Source organism: Hypomesus nipponensis, chromosome 19, assembly GCF_054491055.1.
Source record: "Hypomesus nipponensis isolate SF chromosome 19, ASM5449105v1, whole genome shotgun sequence".
In the NCBI taxonomy this organism is placed as follows: Eukaryota; Metazoa; Chordata; class Actinopteri; order Osmeriformes; family Osmeridae; genus Hypomesus; species Hypomesus nipponensis.
Window position 1 is genome coordinate 5,988,735 of NC_140379.1, and position 13,369 is coordinate 6,002,103.

The window sequence follows — 13,369 nt, forward strand, 5'->3', positions numbered from 1 at the left end:
GATCTGCCAACATCTCCCTGGAACAGGAATTACTATTTTCCAGTCCATTTTTGTATTGAAGTTCATGTCAGGTGTAATACAAACCCACATATTTTCTGTTGTGAAAGCTTGTATTTTCAGACAGATGGGAACGCTACAGAAGTCTACCAAATTTGGAATATCACTTTACTTAAAAGTAATCTTAGTGAAGGCAAATACATTTTGAGAGTAAAAACCATTATCTCCACTGTGCATTACAGCTGTCTGGTCATGGCTGATCGTCTACAAAGACATTTACACAATTTCACTGACAAGTGTTCCCAAATTTTTTTTCATTTTTATTTGTAAGATCCTGATCGTTAATCGTGCATCCATCTTACATCGCAATTGGTCTCGTGGATCAGAAAGCTCCGCGGCCTCACCTGCGTCTCCCATGGAGGTGAAGATGCTCTCTGTGACCGTCATGATGGTGTCGGTGGCCTGGTCGTAGCGGCCGATGGGCTCGCCGCGCGAGGCGTAGTGCCGGACGTGCTGCAGGAGGTCCCCCAGGGCCTGGCCCACCACGCCGGCCGCCGCGCCCACCTGCTTCAGCAGCTCCCCGTCGGCGGTGGCCGACAGGCAGGCCTGGACGCAGCCCTCCACGGAGCGGTCCACCAGCTTCCCGGCCTCGATCAGCTGCTCCTGGCACACCGGGGAGCTGATGGTGGGGCTGACCACCTGGAGGAGGAGAGGGAGAGAGGGGAGGGAAGGGAGAGAGGAAATAATCAGTGAGCAAGGGGAGGGGAGGGAGAGAGAGTAGATAGAAAAAGTGTGCCCTTTTACTGCAGTACAGGAGAGAAGAGGAATCTTCTAACATCTAATTGCCCATGTATCGCTGTACTAGTAACATCACGACTGCCAACAACATATATCCCATTAAAACGGAACTGATTTGCAACTCCACAGCATCCACTTTAGCACTTCACCCATGGGCAAGCACCAAGCCTGAGGTTAAGTCCAATAAAAGTCAAAAGATTCAATTAAGCGGGCCTGAATGTTCCTCTCAGTGCTGTCACTGAACCCTCCAGGGTGACCAGGACGTTTTGTCCTGAGTGTGCCTGATTGTTACCTTGGCGCAGGCGACCAGCTGGGAGGTGGACAGGGCACACTGGGTGGCTGCGGCGATGACTCGGTTCTGGAGCACCGTGTCCTCAGCCACCTGGGCCACGTTCTTCGCCTTCAGAACCATCATGGCCGCCGCGTTGGCCACAGCCTTGGCCAGGTTCATTAGAATATCCTGGATCACACACACACACGCACACACGCGCGCGTCATCCACAGCTACCATCTCTACATGCTTTTGACTTTGTTGTTCTCACCCAGCGTACAGTGTACGCGTTCTACATGGCTGTGGTTCTGCATCGTTTTGTTCACAGTGACAGTGAGGTGGCGGTTCTTTACCTGGAACCTCTCGTCTGTCTCATTCTCTCCAATTTGCCGCAGCAAGTCCCCGCTGGCCTGGCCTATACTTCCTGCCGCCGTCAGCACCGTCTGCCGAGGCTGAGGGATGACACACACACACACACAAACAAATGCATTTAGAATGACACACACGTACTACAGGTCCTATGGAACATTGCCATACCACCGACAGACACATAAAAAGTAACAACCTACTTAAAACCAAGTGCTGGCCTTCAAACAGTCCTCCCTCAAACTAAATAAGTCCCTCTGCACAAGAACACAAACAGCAACTCCTGTATTTCTAAAACAGCTTTGGAATAATTGCTACATAAAAATAAAAACTCCCCAAAAACTGAGCAAGCTACTCCCCGGTGAGGAGAACAGAATGATCTGGAAACGCAGGTGGATGTGTGGGATCCATTAGTCATCTAGACAGTTATGAATGATTCAAAACACCCTTCCCCGCCGATTGGGGTTCTGCTGTATCCCGACTACACAAAACAAGTGGAACATTGGCATCTCTGTCCTAAAGCCTGCTTTTGTTCAGACAGCCAGGCAGGAAAGAATAATACAGGGAGGACAATGAAAGACCGACACCAAACGACTCGTCTCCCTGTCAACCGCAGAAGAATATGAATCTAATCACGACGTCAAGCTGGCTGGGCCTGGCTGTGGGAGAGACGCCACATCATTACGAGCAGCCCAGATTGAATTATTTCAGGAGGCCCGAGAGGACGGCGTGCCAAGTCTACATCTGTAAACAAACACTCCTAATTACTCAGTAGCGAAGCTAACACCAATCGAGCCCGTTGAGATACTCCTCTCCCAAAATTAAATGTTAACAATGATTTGTTTTTTTGTTGTTGTATCTATTAACTTGAGCCCCCCCTTCCTCCTCACCTCCCCAGAGGCGGGCTCCACGGCCAGCAGCAGGTCGGACACGGCACCGGCCAGCGTCCTCGCGGCCCTCATTAGATCGGGGCCTCCGCCGACGTCGTCGGTGACGAGCGCAGCCAGCAGCTTGACGCCCTTGGACATCTCCGTCAGGTTGGAGGAGATGGTGGTGATGGCACAGCCCACGGCCGTGTAGTCTGTGTCCGTAGGGTCACCTGGGTCGGGGGACAAGGATGGGAGGGAGAACGTTCAGCCATAACTTGGTGCTTTGTTCCATCTCCTGGTTAACTATAAAAGGTTAGACCCATTACTGACCAGTCACAACATCAATTTGCAAATGTCGCTGACATCACACCACACAGTTCAGTTTGTCAGAAAAAGGACCACAGGGGTCTACTGGACATGAAAGAAGTCTTGTCTGCACAGTAAAACACATGGTTGATCAAATGACATGCATCTTGGCAGGGCAATAACCAATGAGTATGGAGTGCCAGTTTGGCCCACTCCACATCAGGATGAAGAACAATTCCACCCTCAGACGTGCGATACAATCTGCAGCTAATGACAAACAGATCCCAGGAAAGCTTGAACCTCAGAATTGGTAATTGGGCAAATAATTTCCACCAGCGAGAAATAACCCCACAAGAGCTTGTAAAAACATTGGCTAAAGAGCACAGGCTTCAAACTACATGAGTTTTAACATATAACTTTAAGGTACAGTGTGGAAGTGCCACATAAAACAATCTCGGAAATGGATTGCTTACAGATTCCTAACCGCTACAATAAGTAACCTTACAGAACTGTATATTCCACCTAGCGTGCACATGTGTGTTTAAGTGCTGCTGTTCAGGTTGTTCTGAGGTGACTCACCAGCCGTGAGGTTAACGACGGAGGCGGTTCCTGCAGTAATGGCGTCCACCTGGGAGTGGATCTCGTGTTTGGACTCATCCACCTTGTTCTGAATCCACATCTTAGAAGCCTGGACCAGGACAAGGACACAGGTAAGAGGAAGATGTGAGAACAATGTGTGTGTGAGAGAATGTAGTGTGTGTGTGTTGTACTGTACCATGTCCTGGCCTAGTGGTGGCAGGTCATCCACCTCTCCCAGGTCAGCCTGGGCTTGCTGCACAGCCTGCATACTGGTGTTGATGGTCCCCATAAGAGCCTGCTGGGCTGAGCTCTAACCACACACACACACACACACACACACACACACACACACACACACACACACACACACACACACACACACACACACACACACACACACACACACACACACACACACACACACACACACACACACACACACACACACACACACACACACACACACACACACACACACACACACACACACACACACACACACACACACACACACACACACACACACACACACACACACACTTAGATCAACGCGTGGCTGACAAACGTATAGTCCACGTGACACGCGTTCAGAAAAGGCGTCGACCAAATGTGTTTTCGTTGTGCAGCGTGTGTCTGTGTGAGGAGGAGGGGAAAAAAGCTGTGCCCTCACCAGTGGGGGCATGTGCCCCCTGTGCATCTGGCCCATGGTGATCTGCTGCTGGGCGGAGGGCATGGAGCCCACGCTGAGGGACTCGGTGCCGATGGAGCCAGAGCGGATCACCCCCGGCAGGGCCACCGAGCCGTGCTCTGCCCGGCCCACGCGGTTAAACTGCTGCTGGAGGATGGTGGACCTGGGACACAGATCGACAGAAGACACACGCACACGTTGGATGCTTAGTATGTGCAATACCTGCTAACATGTATGATTTAGTCCACCATCTGTCATCCTGCACATGTAACACACTTATAGTAATTGAAGGGGCAGCTGTGGATCCGTCATCATCAGATGACATCATGGTGGTTCATAGTCTGTGTAGCTGTGTGTCTACCACCCTGCCATGCTCAGTGTGGGAGGTTCACCTCACACACACTAAGGTTCTGAGGTTCACCTCACACACTAAGGTTCTGAGGTTCTAAGGTTCACCTCACACACACCAAGGTTCTGAGGTTCTAAGGTTCACCTCACACACACTAAGGTTCTGAAGTTCACCTCACACACACTAAGGTTCTGAGGTTCACCTCACACACTAAGGTTCTGAGGTTCTAAGGTTCACCTCACACACACTAAGGTTCTGAGGTTCACCTGACACACTAAGGTTCTGAGGTTCTAAGGTTCACCTCACACACACCAAGGTTCTGAGGTTCTAAGGTTCACCTCACACACACTAAGGTTCTGAGGTTCTAAGGTTCACCTCACACACACTAAGGTTCTGAGGTTCACCTCACACACTAAGGTTCTGAGGTTCACCTCACACACTAAGGTTCTGAGGTTCTAAGGTTCACCTCACACACACCAAGGTTCTGAGGTTCTAAGGTTCACCTCACACACACTAAGGTTCTGAGGTTCACCTCACACACACTAAGGTTCTGAGGTTCTAAGGTTCACCTCACACACACTAAGGTTCTGAGGTTCACCTCACACACTAAGGTTCTGAGGTTCTAAGGTTCACCTCACACACACCAAGGTTCTGAGGTTCTAAGGTTCACCTCACACACACTAAGGTTCTGAGGTTCACCTCACACACACTAAGGTTCTGAGGTTCTAAGGTTCACCTCACACACACTAAGGTTCTGAGGTTCTAAGGTTCACCTTACACACTAACCTTAGAACAGCAGACACATGACACTGCCTGTTTCCTTTTTCCGGGAGACAAGCCTTTTTTTGCTGATCCATAACTGAAACCTTCTAGATTGAGTTTCCTGTGTGTGTGGTGTGTGCGTGTGTGTGTGTTTTGTGTGTGTAGTATTAATGCCCTTGACTTGCCCTGGGCCCTTCCACAATGGCCCAGATAGAACAACAATCGTGGCCAATAGTCTCTCGGAACAGGAAACAAAATATCAATTGAGAGCTAGACAGGAAAACAGTTTCCATTACTTAACCAGCGCTCCATCTAGATAAAGGGCCTAATAAACATGTAATGACTGATTGTCCTGATAAAAATTTTGTTTATCTGGCGTGGCATAACTTCCTTTGTTGGACGCTGTCCCAGGTATAATTTGGTGTGAAGAGGAAGTGTTCCCTGTAGACTGCAGTGATTCAGTAGGATGGATTTGATATGATATAGGACTGGGTGGTAGTTCATCACTGCTGTTGTGTTGTTCCAGGCTTAGGGATTGGCTCACATACTTCTTTGGGGAAACCGATTCTTCCAGCATGGTCGACTCCTCGTCTCCTTCTAAACCAAAGCGGTCCTTACTTTGCTTCTGCAGCGAGAAAATATAGCAACCAATGAGGGAAAAACAATATTGCATTTATGGTTTTACAATCTAAAGGAGGTTTGAAACTTAAGTCTGATTCTACACGAGTCTAGGACCTTACCTTCTTCAGGATGATGTCAATGTATCCAGCGATGAGCTGAGAGATCTGCTCTCCTTCTGTGGTCTGAACAGAGTAGTAGCTTTCCTGGTACTCCCCGAAATCCTATAATGGTCCAACACACAATCACGTCATGCTAGTGGTGAGCATCACAGCAGTGCTACCTGTCTCCGATCAGAGAACTGACTTTAAAAACCAGCCAGAAAGCCTTTGCGACTGTATTCTTCATACAGCAGAGTCACAACACAAGAGCAGGGGATTAGTCTTAATCTAAAGGACAAGTTAGCAAGTAACATTGGCCTGATAATGTTTTCAATCGAGTCCAGTCTAAGGAGACTACAGTACAGATTATGCTAAAAATGTTTGCGGTGCAATTGAAGACCTTCTGGTACTGAAATAGTACAATTATCGGTGACACTGTTCTATGGCACAACACGGGAAGGGATCCCAAAAAAAAGATCAGAAATAAACCAAAAGTGTAAGACTATGTTGCTACAAATGGAAATATGCAAGACTGGAAATACAGAAGCCTATCCATCTGACTAAATTCTATGAATATATTCCAAAGCAGTCTAAATTCAACCCCTCACTTCACCCCGCCCAACACGCACGCACAAAAAGCACTGCTTTTAAATTCAAAGTTGCTCACACAACCCCCATACAGAAAAGGGGGGATGATGTAATTGAGCGGTGGAAAAGACTACATGTCTACCAGGAAAGATCTACAAGATTAAGACCCTCATGCTTATTGACTCCCAGTTAGAAGACAAAAGAGAGCCATTGACTGAGAAGACAAAGGAGCCGTTTGGTAAATCAAGTGGACAACGGCAGGAATAGACAGATGGCCCAGCTGTGATTGTTTATGACTTGCTGCAGAAAGCACTTTCATCAACCTAGTCATCGCCGCCCAGTTGAGCTTCTAAACACATAGGAGATGGATGTAACCGAGTCTTGAAAAGGGGTGGTGGACCAGCGGATGTTTAATATTTGTGTCGGCTGTGTGCACTATACCTTATGTGGCATGCTCTTTTGTGCGTGCATGCGTGTGTTTTGTTTGGAGCAGATGACACGCGTGTAATGGATTTGGTGTAGTTCATTTTAATCACAGATCACATGAGTGTGAATGCGTGTGTGTTGGTTTTAAGCCCAAATGACATCTGCTGAGAGGTCTTACCAGGGTGAAGCTCTTGGGCGAAGCGGCCCACCTCTTCACGGTGGTCAGGGGCCACTCCTGAACCACGTCTTTGGTCTTCTCTTCCACCCGCATCACAGACTCTTTGGTGATCCCCAGTAGACGCGGCACCAGCTTATTCTTACTCTTCATCTTTTCCTGCAAAGTCAATTTGATGAATTATGCTGAGCGTGTGACATGGGGTAATTGGAGAACAATGGAAAAAGGGTGTTGAAAAGAAATAAGGAAAAACAAAAATCTATATTTACATCATATCCATGGTCGGAGGAGAATGCTTAATGTGCTAATGCATCACATATTGTTGAAACCTTTTTTATTTTGTACAAAAATGTAAACCCTCACTCATTATTCCATCTTCATCCTCCCCCACCCCCCCACCCCCGCGTGCGCGCCGCTCAGTGAGTTAGGAAACTGAGCAGAGTGGAAATGATTGAAGGAGACGAGGTGACAGAGGTGAGGTGTGTTCAAGCTCCGCTCCGTGCCATGCTGCCATGCTGCCAGGTCTACTGGGTCTGCAGGGCCACGGCCGTGGGACCGTTGGGGGTCATCTCTATTTCCCAGCAGGGGTTGGCAGCTGCCATGAGGCCAGGACCTACCTGGCAGAGGACCAGCGAGTGACTGTTAACTCCCCTGGCCCAGGTTTGCCTCTTCTATCACTTTCCTCCTCCTTCTCCTCCGCCCCCCCCCCTCACTCTGAAATAATCATCACACCACACTCCACTGCACAAGCGCACAGTTGGGTTCCTTCCAGAAACTCGCTGAACTCCCCATAGATGAGGTGACAGAGGGAGGGAGGGAGGCAGCTAGCCAGTGACACAGTGTGTGTGCATGCTGAAAATCTATCCATTAATTAAAAGAGGTAGCATTATCAAACTTTTTTGGACTTCCAAATATTGGTCCATAGTTGAAAGGGAATGATTATTTTATCAAATTTCTTGGGATCCTTTATTTTCATACCACACCAGTTATCAACCAGTTCTAAATATTATTAACACCAGTAATTCAATTTACAAAACGGCAATATTTCCTTAAATGATATAAATTCAGTTTCATACATGGGGCTCATTATACCACTAAAGTACGAGGTGTGTTTTTCCATCTGCCATATGAAGGTTGGCAACACAAAAGCAAGAGAAAAAAAAAACTAAAAAAACTTTGATGTGCTTTTCGGTGGTGGCCAGATAAGCATATTTCTGACATCTGGTAGGCTTTAATGTAATGCTCAGGTGGAATTGAATTCTTTTCATAGGTCCTGCTGTCCACTGAAGTGAAAGGGCATTCCTCTTATATGAGAAGAGGCCAACATTAGGGTGGTACAGTACACAAGCTGGAACATGAAGAGCTTGTTTTGGGGCTGCAGGAGGCTTGTTTCCACCCTACAAGCGGTTCAGAACCCCACTTCAGAATCGGGCTTCACGTACCTTCACCAGGAAGAAGGAAACCCCGTACGTGCGAAGTGACCGGGCCAGTTTCACATACTTCACTTTGGCCTCGATCTCAGTCATCTCGCCACAGTTCTTGTGGTCCTGCACGTTTGTTGAATATATTCAGATGTTAGCTGTTTGATTTGAAAGTTTTCAAGATAACTCATTGTGGGCAGACAAATGACTATATTTTAGTTTTTTTACTGTGTACACTTTAATACACACCTGGAATATTTTTTTCTCCGATCCCCTCTGCTTGATGTATTCTTTCGGGAGAAACTCTTTCAGGCTGAAAATGAAGGTATTGGTTGAGCGTTTATGCATTTTATACACCATTACTTTTGTTTGTTTTGGTGGCTTCGAGGCAGAAACAGAGCTTTTCAGTAAAAGGATTTGTAACAGGAATACAAAATGTGATGGCCCTTACAGCTTGCCTATACATAGCCTGCATAAATCACCAAGAGGGATTATGAAGTAATTTCCCCACAGGAGACATGCTTACTCGAGAAATCCGGGTTTGTGTTTGTGCTCTATGTGGGGTCCGAACTGGATCTGGGCCTGAATCCCGGCAAACTCACAGGCCTTGTCGAACGATACAGGGTGGGAGCCATTCAGGATGTCGTCACGGGCCTGTAGGAAGAAAAACAAACACGTAAAGAGTCTGACCGACCCTTTGACGATCTACAGATACACTAGGCTACCATGAATGTAGATTTCGCATTTCGTGAAACGTTTAGATTGAAGATTTTTTTTAGTACACAGGTAGACCCCCTAAAAATAAAGAAATAAAAAAAGGTAACCACAGCACCCGGGGGCTTTTTTCGCACGGCCTCTCTCTAATCTGCCTATCTTTGCTGTGATCTCATAATGAGGCAGTTGAGCTCATTGACGACTGGAAGAGAAGGGTCGACACAGGGAGCCTGCTGCGTCTCATCGACCTGGTAATTGAAGCGGGCCTCTGTCTGAACTCCCCATCTAAGACGGCCCCTTAAGAGAACGGTACAGGGCCGTTAATTGTGGTGCTGCCTTTTGTCCAGCTGTGAACGGGTAAAGGTCAGGGATGTGTGTGTTAGCATGTGTGCGTGCGTGAGAGTGAGTATGTATATATAAATATAAACACACACACACATGGATGGGAGGAAGAGTGAGTGAATGTTCTGGTTTGTGTATGTGTGTATGTGTGTGTGTACATGTGGGCAAGCGTGTTATCAGTATGAGCAACATGGGGGCAGACAATGAGGCAGCAGGGCTGGGAGAGTCACCTCATTACTGGCAGCTGCAGTTGTCCTCCTATATCACTTCCCTGCCTGTAGACTCACCCACAGAGGGGCACACAGAACGCCTGTCTCTCCTGCTCTTCATAAATGAACAGTAACTACCAGCTATTCAATTTAACCAGCAACCTCATGAATTTGTTTTGTTGTTGCTTATTGCCAATTTCTTCTGACAGTCATAGTGCATTAACGATTGAAAAATGGAAAGATGGGTGACTTGGCAGTCGTGCATAGATGGAAAAATGCAGGACTGGACAAAATGGCCACCGCAAGCACTGATTAAGGTGGCCACATTGATTCAACCCATTTTAAACCCACGTGATACACCTTGGGGTAGGGTTGACCTGTCTCAAATTAGGCACTGATTATTTCCTACCAAAAGTCTGACTTGTTAATCAGTTGTTCCTTCATTAACAAGAGAGAAGCTTCCGGACAAACCGCACTAATGCTGACTGATTAATGAATGACGTTCGCTCCGAGTGTTGAGAATCATTAAATCTGTTTGGAAGCAGTATGGAACATCACATCTCTGTCTGAGAAGAATTGCAATGCATTAACACTGCATATTATGAGGAAAAAGCTTCGGATATGGGAAAAGTACACAGACAGAGAAAATGAGGGGTGGAGGGCGGGGGGGGGGGTGAGAGAGTGAAATGAGTGAGAGATGGACACAGGGGTGTAGCCAGAATAATATTTTTGGGTAGGCCTAGAAAAGTATGGATAGGCATCTCTTCTGTTTTTTTTTTGTTTTGTTTTTTTCTTACTTACTTTGCGATGTGTATCCGGTGCATAATTTTTCGGGGATATTTTAGTTTTTGGGTAGGCCTTAGAACAAATTGGGTACCCAGGCCTACCCCTGGCTTTGCCCCTGGGTGGACGGTAGAGTGATAAAGGACTGAAGGAGAGCGACGATTGAGAGACCTGGACGTAGAGCAGGTTGAGCTGGACCGGGTCTCTGGAGTCCACGTTCTGGTCCGAGTAGAAGAACTTGCGTCTGAGCAGCAGGGTCTCCGCCTCGTCCACTCCCTGCTCACGGAAGGTCCGACTATGGTCCAGCCAGTTCACTGAGAAGAACAGACACACACACACACACAATATTAAAACTGCAGTTGGGGCGCTTCGTCACGGGAAGCACATCGAAACATTCTTTGATTCTACCAGATAATTAATGTCCCATTCAAGCTTTGCCACGGGGTCAGTGAAAGGGTTAGCTCCACATTTCATAAACCATAACATCAAAATCCATTCTGGAATGCCCCCCCAGTGGCGTGTGATCATGTCAGCCGGGCAGTAAACCTGCACATTGTATTGACGAATGGCTTAATATCCTAAGCCTGTTGAAGACCTGCCCTGTCCAGAGCACTCACCACATTAAGATGGCAGCGTGGCACTCGGGCCACAGTCACAACACACAGGAAGTGTACGCTTTGTGCAGGACATGACAAACTGCCATTTTGTGGAGGAAACGGGAGCAGTTTTTCCAGACATCTGCTGTGTAATGATGGAGGGACGTCCCCCCGAGTGAAATCGTCAACTCACGGTCGTCGTCTGTGTGAAGCTTGGCTTTGAGTTTCTCCATTTTCCTTTCGTCTCGTAGCAGAGTGCGATCCTTCTTCAGGGTGCCCATCCCGTCCTCCTTCTTCTCTTCCACCACTTCCTGGATCAGAGAGTACTCCTCATAGTTGGTGATGCCTACGGAACAAACACAGGAGGTTTGGTGAGACACCCAGTTCAATCACTTTCCCATTCATTTATGTGTATTAACAAGCCAGGCTGGTGACATGGGAAAACATTGGCTGTATTAAGCAAAAGGTATCTTAATAATGTAAGATATTGTAAGAGATATTAAGAGCATGCTCTACCTATTCTACTGCATATGGTTACAAGCAGCTCTCCCACAGTTTTGGAGTCATCCACCATGATTGTTTTCACAGCCCCATCCAGCATCTTGATTTTCTGTGGCCTCTGTTTCTTCTTGTACTCAAGAATGTCCTGAAACAAAGAAAAGGGGAGAGAGAGAAAGAAAGGGGAAAAAAAAGAGAATCAGAGAGAAAGTGAGACAAGAGTGTCTGATGAGTGACGTTTAGCCTGCAGCCAGCAACGAGAGAAGGATGAGAGGAAGGCAGAGAAGCTGTCGCTGTGCAACCGCCACGTATTCCCCACCGTTCCCTCTCCTCACAGCGACAACACAAGGAGTGTCTCCAAATGAGTCGACAATGAGCCTGACACCTGGGGGGCTTCGTGCATTCTCCCGTGGGGGGGGGAAAGACATATTTCGAAAAAAGGACGACATGTCGAAAGGAAACTCGGGTATCATCTCTGCCTGTTCAAGCCACTGTAACAGAACCGACTGCAATAGCGGTACACATCTGATGTGTTTGTCAGCCGTCATCAAAACCTTGACTTCAATCAAACGTCAGACGTGTGGAAAGTGTGTGTTGTGCACAGAAGGCGTGACAGAACTGCCACTCAGGCCGACAGCATTCGCACTCTCTCCCTCCATGGTCACAAGTTGAGACGGTAGCTCCGCCACGCACTGCTGCGTTCGGAGGTCTCTGATCTCTCACCCCATTCCGGAGCATGTAGTAGTCCAGGGTTCTCCCCGACTCCAGCCAGATCCCTTTCCTGGGGTCCTCGTCGGAGAGGAATAGACCGTAGTCAGAGGCTGGAAATGGCAAAGAAAACACATTTTAGAGATCAAGAAAAGTGAAAATGTTGTTGTACAAAGACAGAAAGAAGATGAGACAGAGGGTACAAGGAAGGGAGAAGAGGGGCGTTTGGAAGAGCGATGTGGAGATTTGGGAAACCAGTGTGTGTGTGTGTGGTCTCCTCTCGACTGCAGTCAGATGTGGTCATGTACTGTATGGTTGGTCAAGGTCCTACCTTGTCCGGTCTGGGCTTCCGGAACCCTCTCTCTGATCATCCTGCAGGCGTCATAGACAGCTGTGGAGGGCTCAAACTGCATGGTCTTCACCACGTTGCACTGGCGTACACAGATCTTCAGCGACAGGGCCACCATGTTGGCGGGCGGGCGGAGTGGGTGCTACTACACCTGTGAACAGAGGGAGACAGCAAAGCCCTTAACAGAAGCCAAGTCTTCACAGTCTAGGAGGGAATGAAAGCATCCACTCATCCACAGGATTATGTCACACATGCAACAGTAACTAAAAAAGGGGTGTCTTTCACATGGTTCTCAAGAAGCCTTTTGCCCTGACCTTATGAGAACACAAGGCTTCTCACTGTGTCAAGGGGTCAAAAGGTCACCAGAGGCCATGGTGGAAACAGTCAGCCCCGCATGACCCCTCACACCCCCGCTGCCCTTTGGCACTCATGAGGGGACACAGAATGTGCCTCCTCAGTGAGATGTGTACACATGGGACGTAACTATCTCTGTCTAAAAGGCCAAAGGAAATGAACCATGCAATTACATTAAATGTAATTACATTTTAACTCAGCTGATTGGACATACAGTAAACACATTGGCCTATCAGTTTATGATAGCGTCATAGCATTAGCAAGCAATGATGCATGGATTACATTGTGGTTATATTTGGCAGTAACCATATTAGTCAGATGGTTGTTGCTGATTGTAAAGGGTGCTCCTTTTGAAAGCGTAATATGGAGCACAACTGTTGGTTATAGTTGAGCTTTGATTCTCCCTCCCCCTTCCCCCACCAACCTACTTCATACAAAACACCCCCTCTTTATTAAACAGTCAAACCTCTCCACAGTCCAAATGTTTGAGATTGAAGGCAGG

General features: G+C 47.6%; 1 protein-coding gene across 1 annotated transcript in view; it reads right to left on the reverse strand.

Moving 5' to 3' along the window:
• LOC146246703 (talin-2) overlaps nt 1-13,369 on the reverse strand; it is a 65,756-nt gene that overhangs the window by 25,486 nt on the left and 26,901 nt on the right. Inside the window, exons 3-20 of the mRNA XM_084681879.1 lie at nt 12,496-12,664; nt 12,180-12,277; nt 11,475-11,604; nt 11,152-11,304; nt 10,534-10,676; nt 8,841-8,968; nt 8,564-8,627; nt 8,336-8,440; nt 6,897-7,052; nt 5,726-5,827; nt 5,534-5,610; nt 3,857-4,037; nt 3,383-3,496; nt 3,187-3,295; nt 2,323-2,531; nt 1,420-1,518; nt 1,088-1,255; nt 402-696 (exon numbers count right to left, since the gene is read on the reverse strand). Of these exons, the coding sequence (XP_084538005.1) occupies nt 402-696; nt 1,088-1,255; nt 1,420-1,518; nt 2,323-2,531; nt 3,187-3,295; nt 3,383-3,496; nt 3,857-4,037; nt 5,534-5,610; nt 5,726-5,827; nt 6,897-7,052; nt 8,336-8,440; nt 8,564-8,627; nt 8,841-8,968; nt 10,534-10,676; nt 11,152-11,304; nt 11,475-11,604; nt 12,180-12,277; nt 12,496-12,631 (2,467 nt within the window). The 5' untranslated portion in view covers nt 12,632-12,664. The remainder of the gene's footprint in view (nt 1-401; nt 697-1,087; nt 1,256-1,419; nt 1,519-2,322; nt 2,532-3,186; nt 3,296-3,382; nt 3,497-3,856; nt 4,038-5,533; nt 5,611-5,725; nt 5,828-6,896; nt 7,053-8,335; nt 8,441-8,563; nt 8,628-8,840; nt 8,969-10,533; nt 10,677-11,151; nt 11,305-11,474; nt 11,605-12,179; nt 12,278-12,495; nt 12,665-13,369) is intronic.